Raw genomic sequence first — 13,639 nt, 5'->3', positions numbered from 1 at the left:
AACCCTAAAACCCTAATAAAACCCTAATAAAACCCTAAAACCCTAAAACCCTAAAACCCTAAAACCCTAAAACCCTAAAAACCCTAAAACCCTAAAAACCCTAATAAACAAACCCTAATAATAAACTAATAGATTCCACCCGCGCACAAGTCTACGCTTTCCAAGCAATCCTAGGCGCCGGACTTGGTACGACTTTCGTCGCGACAATGATCACTGTCCTCGCGAGCGTGCGAAACGTCAACGACGAGGGTCTCGCAGCGGGAATGCTGGTGACAGCACGGTTCGTGGGATCCTTGCTTGGCCTGGCGATCTGCTCGACAGTGTTCAATTCCATGTTCGAGCGCGGAATGTCGCCACTGACCGGGACCGGAGCCGAGTTGCCCGAGTCCATTTCCGTGCTGCGCGATGCAAGCCAGTCGGTAGGGTTCATTCCGCGGATGAGGGAAATTCACGATGTGGATGCAGACGTGATACGGGTGGTGACAGATGCTTATGAGGATGCGTTCCATATTATCTGGGTGGTTTTGGCGGCAATTGCAGGATTGGCGGCAGCACTTTCGTTGCTTACGAGGCAGAATTCGTTGGAGAAGGAGGATGTTGGGAGGCAGGGGTGGAAGGTGCCGGAGGGTTCGTAGGCCATGGGAGTGGTCTTCGACGATCTGGTCTCGGTTTTGATCTTAACTGAGTAGGTGGGGCTCTACTCTGCATTGAGATGTATCTTGACTAGGGCAGACAGTTCGAAAAGAGCCCTGTGCATAATCTCCAATAAAACAAGAAGTCTACCTCGATAAATCTGCAGCCATATACTAGGATACTATAACACACCAACACAACGCACAAACTAACCATAACCTTATCAACCCCCTAATACCCTACCTTCCTACCCACCTATCCCCGCAGTGCATTCCCCACCCCTCCGCTCCAAACACAAAAGGTAATAAGCAACCACATCCCTCACCTGCTCCTCAAACCCCCTAAACTCCATTCCCAGAATCTTCGCCGACTCCTGCGCATCAACCCTAAATACCGACGACGGCAGACTCCCCTTCCCCCGCAAGACTCGCCTCTCAACAGCCTCTGGGAACCACCGCGCCACAACCCCAAAACACTCATCCAACTGCGTCCCCATTTCCGTGCCCGAGCTCAGAATGTACAGTCTGTTTCCCGGGATGGATGGGTTCAGCGTGCGCACGTGCGCTTCCGCCACGTCGTCTAGGTGCACTGTAACCCCTGGTTCTGGCGCTGGCGCTGGCGCTGTCTGCGTCTGAATCTGAAGGGATGATTCAAATCTACATCCAGACTCAACAACAGCCCTAAGTATAATCCGATTCGACCCAGCACCCAGCAACTCCCGCGGGTCATCAACAAGCTCATTCACCCCAAACACATGCCCGGGCGCAAGATGCACGACATCAAACGCCGGTTTCTCCCATCTCGCCCAGTCCTCGACCCTCTTCAGCGCGCCAACCTTGGCAGCGGTATAAGCCTCCGATGGCGAAGAGTACGGCGGGGCCTGAACATTGACTGCGCGCGTGGTGGCCGCGTGCACCGTGTCCTCTGTATCTTCTGTGTGGTCAATTAGGGCGGCGAGCGAGGATGTCAGGATGAGGCGTTTGACGCTGCATTGGGCGCGTGCGGAGGAGAGGAGGTTCAGACAGGTGTTGATTGTGGGGTGGATGTAGTGCGCTTCTAGGTTCTGGCCGATGGATGCGGGGTCTGCGGAGGCGATTGGGGCGGCGGCGTGGATGATGTCTGTTACGTCTTGTAGGGCGCGACCTGGGTAGAAGGCGGAGGGCATGGTTAGATCGGGGATTTCGGTGAAGGTTAGGTGGGTGGTTGTGAGGGCGGGATTGGTTGTGGAGAGGGATTTTATGGATGGCGTATTGAGGATGCGGTGTTTGGCGCTGAGGGTGCGCAGGGCGACGCGGACTCGGTAGCCATGTTGCAGGCAGAGAACTAGTATGCGGAAGCCGATTAGGCCTGTTGCGCCGGTAAGGAAGATGAGGGTGGGCGGCATGGTTTGGTTTATGTTGGTTGTGTTGACGTTGTGATACCTATGATTGTCGAACCATTCAATTTGGAATTTGCTTACTTTTCTCCTTGTTTTACAGCTGACTATCATCTAGTAAGCAGCTACGGTGTTAGGTGTAAGCGCCAGCGGAAGAGTTGCGTTATACGGACGTATTCGTACTTGTACTTGTGCTTGTACTTCCCTAGTTCTTCTACCCCTTCTGCTTCTCTTGGCAACTTCGACTTGTGCTGAACCAGTCTACAAAGGTGAATCGACTCCCCTACCGGACCCGGGGCCCGGGTCCGTCTTAGCCTGATGCTCAAGCAGCAGCTTAACAATCTTCGACCGGCCGTGCATAACAGCCCGCTGCACAGCCGTGAAACCCTCGCTGTCCTCCTCATCAATCAGGACCCTTTCATCCTGCAGCAGCACCTTGACCGTATCCAGATGATTCCCCGCAACCGCCATGTGCAGCAACGGAGTCCGTTTCAGACTCTGACTCTGACTCTCAGCGGTCCAGTCCCCTATCTCCGGTGCAAAATGCTCGTCTGCCATGGGAGAAAGTTCAGCTGCGCTCAGTGGCAGTACGGGTACCCCTGCTGCATCGGACTTGGCTATCCCGTTCCCGTCCCTATCCATCTCCATCTCTGCTCCTATGGGGAGGTGGAGACTTGACGCTGGTGTTAGAGGCTCTGCACCTGTTTCCTTTCTCTGTCTATTTGTCCTGGTTCGCGACCTGTTCTCTATCTGCTGCGGCTGCCATGTAAACGCAGGTACAGATGTTCTTAGGTTGGTTGCCGAGATTGGTCGCTGTGGATACTCCGCTGAAGCTACACATTCTTGCTGGCTCATGTAGTTGAATCGCGTGCTTCTTGGAACTGAGAGTGGTACCGGTATATACTGTTCCCTGCTTTCACTTGGTCCTTGTGGTTGTGGTTCTGCTTCTGATGGCGTACTCATAGCTTCCCACTCGGATGGAGGGGAGCAGCCTCCACTGCTCCTCCCTCGGTTTTCGTGCGGCAGTGGCACCTGCAGTGTTGAGGGACTGCTACTGCTGCTCTGATGCTGTTGCTGCTGATATACGGATGTGCTCTCTCCGTTCCGTGCGATGTGAAGCCCTAGGTTGAGCTCCTCGTACGCTCTTAGCTGTTTCGTGAGTTGCTCGATCTTGTTTAATCGGTCGCGCATGTTCCGTCCTATGCATCGTTACACTTAGCATCGGCATATCTTCCAAAGGTAGTTTGAGGTAGGCAAGGTCAGGCGTCAGGTCATTATGGTAGATATGTTCTATCTGATGGTCAAGCTCCCATGCAATATAAATCTCTCCATTGGATCGCAGGTACAAGTAACAAGGGTAGACATACGATATGCACGCTGTGCGATGCGATTTTGGATCTTTCTTCTTTCCGAGGCGTCTGCTAGTTGCCTCTCGTATCGTGTCAGTACCGGTATGTCTAAAGTCAGCGGTTCATCGGACGATTTTACCCAATCTTCGTCGGGCCGCATCAAGTCTGTGTGCTGCATGGTCCACCCTGCTCACGGATCGGCTATCTTTTCAAATGTATTGTACAGTGGTTTTGAACACTGCAACGCCTGCCAAACTTGGTGGTTGAGACCTTAAACGTTCGGTAAGGGAACTGAGAGACCAAGGTTACTAACGAAACTGTCATGAGCAACGGGTAGTGGGCGACACAGTATGTTTAAAATAGGGTGGTGACCTCGCATGCTAAAAATAATGGCCATTTGTCGTAAGGGCTAGAAGAGACAGTCCGAGTTGACGTGCTCTTGGCCAGGACGGTTATTGGCTGGCTTTTTCTTTTCGATTCCATTATTGGAAGGCTCATGTCTTGACTGCTGCCCTGCAACATGAGACTTCGTCCGCATTCGATGTAACCTAGTTATCTACGGAGGTATGCTCCTAAAGTCATTAGCATGCGCTAGCAGGCTTGGCGGTTTCCTCACAGACCCTTACCAATCGATCCATCACATTCTGTAGCGTTCCTTCCCGTTTGGAAGAACGCCTCCCACCCCCCTCCGATCCGTGCTTTGTCTTTTTCCTCTGCTTTCTTCCATGTATCTAGAACAACGGAAATTGCTACCGATCGAATCAGGATCCCTTTTGCTCTGCGCTTTCTGCATCGTATCCCATACTCATTTAAATAGACTGCTACGGAGGCCTCATCACGAGGCAATGGAGCATCTTTACAGCAAAAAGTAATATGAAGCTATGTAAACTGGCTTTTATCTTAATTGGATGCAATTCATTCAACACTTCGATGCTTACGTGCCTGCCTGCCTGTTATCTGCATTTCAAGCGCAGATATCGAGTGTCAATTTTTCGTTGGTGCAGTGGAAATTGTCGGCAAGTTTTTTCGCTTGGCTGGATTCCAGTGCGACGTGCCAGCGGCAACTCAAGGTATATTGTGTGAGTTTGTGTAAGCGTTCAAGCGCTTACCTTGCGCTACCATGGTGTTCCTACTAGTCAGATTGAAGCTATTACTGGCATGTCTCGTCAAGCAATCCAGTAGTAAAATAAGAAAGCCAAACAACGCGGATTTAACCCTGTTAAATATACTCAAATTCTTACAGTGTACTTTGATGTGATAGGATAGCTAGGCTATCGTGGTTGGGGCCAGCAGAATAAAATACTAGAATACATAATTAAGTTATCAGATTATCAATAGTAACTGTAACTTATTAGGATAAGTATAAGGCAGTGGCCTCTTATTATTGGACTATCAATTTTTTGGGAGTTAGTCTATTCCCTAAATATAGTCTATCTTTCTTATATTCACTTAAATCTATATGATTTAGTAGCTAATGTCTTATCTAATTTACAGGCTTTCTATCCTCACAAGTGATTCTACCACAATTGAAGAACATGCTCAGTGATCTGGACAATCAAAGATTACTGATTTTAGTTTAATAAGGAGCTATTGACATAGTCGTCACTTACCATGCACTTACCTGGGATAGAACACATTCAACGCCTCCAAGACGTTATCACTAATAATGGCGTGTACCAGGCTTGGACATCTCCAGCAAATCTATTCTGTAGTGATTCTGGAGAACCCTTTCCTTGGAACACTTTTATGCTCGATAGCACCGGCGAGTATGTAACACCCCACACGTCAGTTGAAGAAGTGTTAGGAGACTGAGCGAGCTACATTGGAGGTGAACAAGTACTATCCCATATCCCCCACAACTTTTGCGACAGGTGCGATGTGTTTCGATACCAGTGGGTTGGAAGGGCTTACCTCCTTCGGTATCTCTTATCATATTACAAAATCTGTAATTTATCTGTAATTTCAGATATATCAGTTTTTTTTATATAAGAGAAATTCTTAAAATCTGGAAACATTGTATATTATTTATTCTGCTGTATTTTATCTATATATAAAGTTATAACTAATTAGATTCAGTATCAGTCGAGATATAAAAGATTCAAAAAGACATCTCTTATATGGGATAACCAGATGGCCGACTGACCGTGTGGGTCGCTTAGCCGTTGGTTACGTTATAAATACAGTAAAGCACGGATATGAGGCAATTGATTGAGACCAGCTCTCAAATTGCTTATACTAGATAATTTCTTATATTAAAATGTATGTAAAATCGCCTAAAATTAATTAGTTACCTAGAAAAAAATGACCAGTTAGCTAAAATCATGTGTTTTAATATAATTTACATGTACTACCCTATACATCTTTATATTTATGATATTTAACTGATAACTTTAAGATATAATTAGCTATGCAAACTTACCTTACTTTGATAATAGCAAATTTGTATAGAAGGTAAGAAAAATATAAGTCATTATCTAATATTTAAGTGTTATTTAATTTGTTTTTTAAAAAAAAACAATTCAGACCAGTGATTTGGTCATTCTAAATGGAGGATTCCCTATATCAGGTATTGCTTATAACCGTGTTTTACTGTAGTGACCAGGTGGGATCAGAGCGGAAACACTGTGGTAGGCGGACAAAACATGATTGTGGATCATAGTTGTGAGTACCATTTCAGGATAACCTTGTTGTTCTGCCTTTGACCTTGTACATAATGATAGATGCTATTTATCCACTCACACGATAATCTTATGATGGACTGCCTTGCCTTGGCGTTCGATCCCTATGCGCTCGGTACACGTGCGACAAAGTTTGCTTATCATAATACTGGAAATTAGTCCATTTTGCTTGGACTTGGTAGTACTATAGCTCAAAAACTATGGGAAGCGCGACTCCGGCCACCTTTCATGCTGGATGGGGCGCTGTACGACATTCTGGATCACGCTTCAGATATAGCTTCAACTACGAAGACTTTGCCACCAACTGTCAAATAGTCAAGGAAGTATGGTACCTACTATGTGGCACTCTCACTATGGTGCCGGCGTATAATTAAGTCACAACTTGCAAATAATTTTGGAACTATTAATGACATTGTGGGTATAGAAAATGGACTAGCACTTGAGTTGAGCAATCTTATTTCTCTCGCTGGTTCAGTGTGGTTGAGCCCTTAGTGGTAGGCTAGCCTAGGCTAACCTATAGTATATGTAGCGCGCCCGTCAGCTCCCGATGCGCCCGAAGTCCCAATGAAACCTAAATGTTGCTACGGACTGGAGGGATTTCCGGTCCTTAAGCATCTCCCGGAATTGACTCTCCGCCGAACAACCTTCCTACAAGCCCCTTCCCACGCCAACCCTCACAGTTCAGGTGATTTATGATCCAAGGTTACGATTACCGCATATTTTGGTGCGGCCGAACTAAACCGGTGCAAGATGTCTATCTTAAGCCTGCCTCTGGAAATCTTGACTTGCATTTGTGAGCATCTAGAACCTCAAGAGTGGGGTGCGCTCAGGATTACATGTCACCAAATATATGCCAATACACTGGAAGCCTATGCGACGCGCTACTTCAGAAGTCTCTCACTTCTTCTCACTCGTGATAGCCTTGACCATCTGGAGGAGATTGCAGCCAGTGAAACTCTTCGGGATTGGGTTGAAGAAATTTGGATCATTCCCAATTTGTTTGAGGGTTGGCCACAAAGGGATAAGGAGAATTTCAAAAGTTCGGGTTTGTCAATGAGGAAACAGAGAAAAATTCTAAGAATGATGCGTGGCGAAAAGGAGAATCCAACATCCACCAATGCTGAGGCTGAGCTTGACGCTCTATTTGCTGCTTACGAAGGTATATTAGCAGAGCACCGTGCTATCCTTGACTCGGAACTTCATGGGGTTCTGGAGACATGCCTCCCACGCCTCAAAAACGCCACCACGATCGCATTGCGCTCTTACCCCCTTGAATTCCTCCTGATGAAAGCAAACTATCGTTCATTTCGCTGCCTTGGCTTACGGGAATTTAAGAAGTTCAACAGCGATGATGTACTTGGTCATTTAACATTCGCAAGTTTTCGCAAGGATATGTTGTCCACGCCTTTTGGTTTGGCAATCTCACAGGTGTTTCAAGCCATAATCAAATCCAACCGAAAGATCCGATCCCTCCATACGTGCGGCAATTACGCTTGCGGGATGAATTTGGGGTCCTTGAAATTGCCGGAGTCAAGATATGAATTACTATTGCCACTATTGAGCGATCTGACGGCTCTGCATATGTGTATCCGCATTAAGGATCACGAGCAAGATAACTTCGAGGAAGAGACCTTCAAACGTCTTCTCAATATTCTGGTCACAGTTGCACCTAAATTGCAGATACTGGCATTTGCTCAATGGAACCCCTGGGAAGAATTATCCCCCCTGTACTTTGAGGATCTCTCCAGAAAGATCCGGTTTTCCCAGTTAGAGGAAATCCATCTCCACTCTATTGAGGTGACCGTGGATACGCTCAGGCAATTTCTTCAGACAGCAGCGCCGACGTTGAAACGGCTGAGTATGAATATGATCAGCTTGACGGATGCGATTATCGCAGCACGAGATCCAGGCCCGATCACTGAAGAGAGAAGTAGTTGGGGCTCTTCATTTTCCATTGAAGTGATAAATGAGATAAAGACGCTCTGGATGCGGAGCTTTCAGTTTATTGCAGATGACCTAGAGTTGCAATTTGTCCAGTTGTCTAAACTCGGTTACCGTGGGAGAGAGATGAAGTTGCAGGATGACTTATATATGGAACGTGGGCAGCCGGATGCACAACCGGATTCAAGTGCACAGCCTTCTATCGATCCGCACGATTTTTATACTGATCCAACTGGTGGCCAATCGATAGCTTTCTATTTTGATGCCGATAAAGCGAGTATAGCCCTCAAACAATGGATCATGCAGCTTCAAATGGAGATGTGCAATCCTTTGAGTCGTGCACCTTGCCGACTCCCCGGGACCAGCGGTCTGAGCTTCAACCGGGAGGGGATGAGGTCACTTATTATGTACCCACCTGGACCTGTGCCAGTGGAGGACCCTGGAAGACGGTCGGCAATTTTAGAGTTCTAGGTTTGTTGGATAAGCGAGGATATGTTGAAGCATTAGTGATGATTACAATAGACTCATCCCTTTCAGATATGCAGGTGTGAATATTGAATTCATTTCTAGATATTAAATTAGACTTACTAGTAGTGAATATACACTTTATAATCTTCATATGCTTATTAATTCATATCTTTGGATTCTTTAGAGTTGTAGGACAATACTGTGTAGTATCAGGCTTATGATTGATTACTCCCGACTAAGTACTAGAAGGCAATTTTTTGAGTTCGTAAATTATAAACATTTTAACTATACAGTTACAATTTCTTTAAACTGATTAAATATGTTTATCAATTTCTAAGAACACATTAATAAGGCACTCCACAGGCTTTTCAACAACCTTTATATAAAATGTTGGGACAGTAATCTCTCCATCGCTAGTCTGACTAGATGTGATATATTGTTTTTGGTCTACCAGTTAGTGCGCCGACATAATATCTTTTATTTATACTCTCACGGTTTTTAGAAATATCAATACTGTAAAACAGATATATGTCGGGTGCTAAAAGACTCTCAAAATCTTGACTACATACCAAAGCTTTAAGGTTAAGGCAAGGGTACAAGTAGGATTTGGGGGGGATATATATGGTAGCTTCCTAATCATGATTTTTTATTCTGAATACAAAACCAAATTTAATCGGGCTGTTAAGGGCTGTTAACCTGGCAGCAGGTATGACCTGGCCTGACCTCGCTCTTTGCTACTCTAGCCTCTATAGGTGCGACCCCAGGTCCCTATGATAGTCAGTGAGTTATGCACTTCCTTGAGTCGAAACTACTTTCTTCTTTATATATTGATGGTTTAAGACGTTGTAAACGATGGCTTTCTAATTGTATGACACATGTTTCTTCCACACAAAGTAAAGAAAACAAAATATTATCACACAGCCATCCCAACTAGCTCCGTCAGCTTCGACACTCTAGCTCCGTAGAGCTTGGTCATAAACTGCAAGTGATCAGCCTGCTTCGAATGAAGAGCGGTTGTGCAATCCTCCAGAACCGTAACCCTCAACCCCTTCTGGAACGCGGTTCTCGCAGTTGAATCAATACAAACATCTGAGAACAAGCCCGCGAGAACAAGATGCTCAAAGCCCTGTTCTTCCAAATGTGCCGTGAACTCTGGAACCAAGAACGGATCCAGCAATGCTTTCTTATCAAAGATGCGTTCGCCAGGCTGAATCGTCACCCCAGGACCAACCTCCGCACCCCACGTCCCCTCGACACATTTTTCGGGTTTCTGGAGAACGGCGTCCCGGTGCTGCCAGCTGGGGCTTTGGTAGGTGGTGTTTCCGAGGAATCGAACAAAACTGACGGGGCGGTTGTTTGCACGGGCGAAATCGATCGCGCGAGGGACGTTGTTGACGACGCCTGCCATAGCAGGACTGGGGTTTCCGGATATGAAATCGTTCTGGAAGTCGATGACTACCAGGGCAGATTTCAGGCCAAGGAAGGCTTGGAGGTCACCTGAGGCGGTGGCGGTAGATGCGATAGATCGTGTGGGATTTGTGATGGCTTGGAGGAAGTAATCGACTGTTTCCTCTGTCTTCAATGAACCGCCTTGGTCGGGGGTAGTGAGTTTGCGCTGGAGGAGGTTTTGAATAGCTTGCTCTGTCAGCTTCTGGATACCTTTGCCCCCAGCGTGTCGCTCCAGGATCGCGGCTGCGGCACGAATGGTAGCAAATGGGTTGACAAGGCCCTTATCAGCGATGGCATCGGCGGACCCATGGACAGTTTGGTACTCGCTGAGGCCGTTCACGTCTGGGCGCAGGTAGACGTTCTCAGCGTACATGGTCTCGGGAGTCGATTGACCGAACCAGTTGAGAAAGATGGGCTGGATGATATCTGCGTATTCGTTTCCTGCAATGATGATGCAGCGGCCCTGGACTCCATTTGCCATTAAGCTGCGATTGAGCGTGTCAGGCTGAACAAAATTGAACTCGATGCCAAATTGGGCTTTCCATTGGGGTTCCCAGGCTTGGAACACGCCGTCAAAAAGGTGGAACTTGTACGCCATGGTCACCTTCTTGGGGACGTTGTCCGGACCCCAGTTTTCGGCCGCCCTGTCGAGTGCAAAGCGGATGATGCGGTCGAAAACGGGCTTACTGAAGCTGGTGGTTCGTGTGATGCTCAGCTGGTCGGCGCTGTATGCGTTATCGCCAGCGTAGAAGCCCTGTGCTTCATCGCGAACCATGAGAAGGGCGTTGCCCTCTCCGAGGCTAAAGTGCTCCACCTTCGCCGCTTGGAGGTGTTGCCGAACCAGGTAGAGAGATTGGGCGTGGATGGCGGTGCGGAAGATTGCCGCAATGCCAGCGGCAGCAGCATTCTCACAGAAATGCTGATAGTCAATTGCATCCTTGGTGGTTTCATCTGCAATGTGCGTGATCAAGTTTTTGTCCTCGCCGGAGACAGTGAGGGTGTGATAGGAGTGGTAGGTAGAAGAAGAGCGAACAAATTCAAAATTGACCGAATATTGTTTGGCGAGTGTCTGAATGACCCGTTCAAAGACGGCGACCAATTCACGGCCGGTGCCATGGCCAACGGCAAGGCCAAGTCGAACAGTTTGGATAGTCATGTTGAGGGATGAAGAGAATGGTTCTTGATGATAGAGGAGTATTGAACCCTTGCAATACGAGTATTTATAGACAGAAAACCTGTGTATCTTGAGGGAATGTGTCCTCAGCTACGCCACAGATCTCCAGCTGGGTGGATCGATGCCAACACATACCTATCTGCCGGAGACATGAGCTGAAGTAGTTGAGGTTGCTACGTATTCGAGTGGATTCCCAGTGACCTGTAAACGAAATGTATAAATCGGATGATCCCATGCAGTCTCAGGTCCACCACTTGAGTCCATTTTGCATCTGTGCCTTACCAGTTACACTTCGCTGACAATGGAACCTGAAACTATCAACTCCGGCTTCAATATGGGCAACGAACTCGACTACATGCTGGATCGTAACTACACAGCAGCTTCACGCCTCAATTTCCAATTCTACCTGTGGAAAGAATCACTCCAATTCAACCTCCACCCCTCCATCGACCTCGGCCCTGCCGGTGAGACTGTCAGAATCGCCGATCTAGCCACGGGCACCGCAATCTGGCTTTGCGATCTTATGCGGGACCCAGCCATGGCGCCATACACTCTGCAGCTGGACGGTCTAGACGTGGACCTGAAGAATGCGCCTCTACCAGAATGGGTGACGCCCTCCATCAGTCTTCGCCAATGGAACATCTTTGACGAAGTCCCTGAGGACCTGCGCGGAAAGTACGACGTCGTCCACCTACTCCTTCTCGTCCTGGTCGTGCAGGAGAGCAACCCTCTCCCCATCATCGATAAAGTTTTCCAGCTCCTGAAGCCAGGTGGATACATCCAGTGGGACGACCTGAACTATCCTGACACGATCGTGGCCAAGCCCCCCACTGCACAGCTAAGCAACCAGGCCAGCCCAGCGTGCGATGCATTCGTGCAATTTGCCCAGTCCAACGGACGTAATGATTGGGTGCTGGATCTACCACAATCGTTGATGGATGGACATGGTGGGTTCGTCAATGCCGATCTGTTTCATTTTATCGATCGGCCGGAACTCTGCAAGGCGAATGGAGACCAGTATATACTCGTGCTAGAGGAATTTGCAGCTCGGCTGAAGTCTGCGGGAAAGGTGGAGGAGGCGTCTCGTATCTATGACATGATTTTTGGGCTGGCTGAAGAATCGCGAAGGGGGTTCCACTTGTCTATGCCAAGGGTGGTCTGTGTGGCTCAGAAGAAATCGTCGCTCTAGGATGGTGTCTGCTCCATAACGAATCCTTCTACCCTGCTAGCTAGATCAATGAATCCAGATATATAATGCTAGAACGGCTTGCGTGTCTTTTCCAATTGTGCTTATGGCACGTGATAAGTGCTTCTTAGTATACATAGCTGGCTTTGACCTCTTCCCAAAGAGGGGCAATTTCATCTCCATCTTCGATATCCTTAGAGCACCATTTGTGTCCATAGCGCTCTTATGAACCCGAAAAAAAAACTTAAACAGTATGGCCGAGATCGACACATCAGTCTGGTACAAAACAGATATTGGCCCTCGCCTCAGCCAGCCCATGCGGGACATTTTCTCTCAATGGAGCGGTGTAAGCGAGGGTCAGCTTGACGCCCATCTTCACGCTGTGGTATGTCTGCCTAAATGTTTCCATGACGGTCAACACTACACTGCACGTATTAACAATGACAGCGCGACAAAGCGTGGCAATACGGCAAATACCCCTGCGTAGGCCAGTGGATGTTTCTACTCCCCGGCATTGCCAAATTCCCCCAATTCCCCGCTGTCGTCGATCGCGCCCTCCAACCAAGCACAACCATCATCGATCTCGGCACAGGGCTAGGTCAGAATCTACGTCTGCTCGCCGCAAATGGCGTCTCTCCGTCTCAGATGTGGGCCCTCGATCTCAGTCCCGAGTTGTGGCAGTTAGGTTACGAACTGTTCAACGATGACGATCGAATGAAGGCTGTCTCCTTCATCCCCGCCCACTTCCTCACCCATGAACCGGAGCAGCTGAAAAACCTCCGTGGAAAGATAGACATCATGATCGCGGGGCAATTTCTCCATCTCTTTTCCTGGCAGGGGCAGATTGACGCTGGAAAACGGATTGTTGAGCTGTCCCGGCCAGGTACCATCCTTATCGGATATCAGCAGTCGCGTCGTGCCGCGAGAGAATATATCCGGCCTTGGGGAATGATGTTTTACCATAATCTGGAGAGTTTTCAGAAGCTCTGGGCGCTTGTATCGGCGGAGTCTGGGACAGAGTGGAAGGTTGAAGCCACGTTGGTGGATTTGGTAGATTGGGGTATGGAGACCGAAGATACCCAGTGGATGCCACCAGACCATCAGGGGTTAAATTTCTATTTGACACGGGTGCGATGATGTGATGTTCCGATGAAGAGCGGAAATCATTCCCCTGCACATCCTGTTTCTTCACAAGTCTCTCCACCCAGCTGAACTGCTGCAGGAAAGAATCCAGAAAGATCCACATAGTTCATTGAATTAAGCCAATAAGTGTATGACAGCTGTCAATGAGTGAAGAAGATCGATAATGGGCTTTAATAGGTCGGTCGCTTGCGGGGTGATGCATCCAAAGTTTATTCTCCACGGCTATCGCTGATAGGCCTCCTA

General features: G+C 48.0%; 7 protein-coding genes across 7 annotated transcripts; 4 read left to right on the top strand and 3 right to left on the bottom strand.

Annotated features, from left to right (window-relative positions):
- Positions 1-206: 206 nt before the first annotated feature.
- AKAW2_31636A (uncharacterized protein) lies at positions 207-635 on the top strand (the record flags this gene model as incomplete). The annotated part of the gene is made up of 1 exon (XM_041688283.1): positions 207-635. The coding sequence occupies one exon, from the start codon at positions 207-209 to the stop codon at positions 633-635; it is 429 nt and encodes a 142-aa protein (XP_041542083.1).
- Positions 636-880: 245 nt separating this feature from the next.
- AKAW2_31635S (uncharacterized protein) lies at positions 881-2,017 on the bottom strand (the record flags this gene model as incomplete). The annotated part of the gene is made up of 1 exon (XM_041688282.1): positions 881-2,017. One exon carries the CDS (start codon positions 2,015-2,017, stop codon positions 881-883), a length of 1,137 nt encoding a protein of 378 aa, XP_041542082.1.
- Positions 2,018-2,269: 252 nt separating this feature from the next.
- Positions 2,270-3,535, bottom strand: AKAW2_31634S (uncharacterized protein; the record flags this gene model as incomplete). Its single annotated transcript, XM_041688281.1, has 3 exons — positions 2,270-3,207; positions 3,376-3,439; positions 3,497-3,535. 3 exons carry the CDS (start codon positions 3,533-3,535, stop codon positions 2,270-2,272), a joined length of 1,041 nt encoding a protein of 346 aa, XP_041542081.1.
- Positions 3,536-7,088: 3,553 nt separating this feature from the next.
- Positions 7,089-8,447, top strand: AKAW2_31633A (uncharacterized protein; the record flags this gene model as incomplete). The annotated part of the gene is made up of 1 exon (XM_041688280.1): positions 7,089-8,447. One exon carries the CDS (start codon positions 7,089-7,091, stop codon positions 8,445-8,447), a length of 1,359 nt encoding a protein of 452 aa, XP_041542080.1.
- Positions 8,448-9,357: 910 nt separating this feature from the next.
- AKAW2_31632S (putative isochorismatase family hydrolase) lies at positions 9,358-11,049 on the bottom strand (the record flags this gene model as incomplete). Its single annotated transcript, XM_041688278.1, has 1 exon — positions 9,358-11,049. One exon carries the CDS (start codon positions 11,047-11,049, stop codon positions 9,358-9,360), a length of 1,692 nt encoding a protein of 563 aa, XP_041542079.1.
- Positions 11,050-11,368: 319 nt separating this feature from the next.
- Positions 11,369-12,256, top strand: AKAW2_31631A (uncharacterized protein; the record flags this gene model as incomplete). Its single annotated transcript, XM_041688277.1, has 1 exon — positions 11,369-12,256. One exon carries the CDS (start codon positions 11,369-11,371, stop codon positions 12,254-12,256), a length of 888 nt encoding a protein of 295 aa, XP_041542078.1.
- A 250-nt stretch (positions 12,257-12,506) lies between these two features.
- Positions 12,507-13,390, top strand: AKAW2_31630A (class I SAM-dependent methyltransferase; the record flags this gene model as incomplete). The annotated part of the gene is made up of 2 exons (XM_041688276.1): positions 12,507-12,638; positions 12,701-13,390. The coding sequence occupies 2 exons, from the start codon at positions 12,507-12,509 to the stop codon at positions 13,388-13,390; spliced, it is 822 nt and encodes a 273-aa protein (XP_041542077.1).
- Between the last annotated feature and the right edge of the window lie 249 nt (positions 13,391-13,639).

This window comes from Aspergillus luchuensis, chromosome 3, assembly GCF_016861625.1.
Source record: "Aspergillus luchuensis IFO 4308 DNA, chromosome 3, nearly complete sequence".
Classification (NCBI taxonomy): Eukaryota; Fungi; Ascomycota; class Eurotiomycetes; order Eurotiales; family Aspergillaceae; genus Aspergillus; species Aspergillus luchuensis.
The sequence above is the reverse complement of the archived record's forward strand: the minus strand, read 5'-3'. Positions and strand labels throughout refer to the sequence as shown.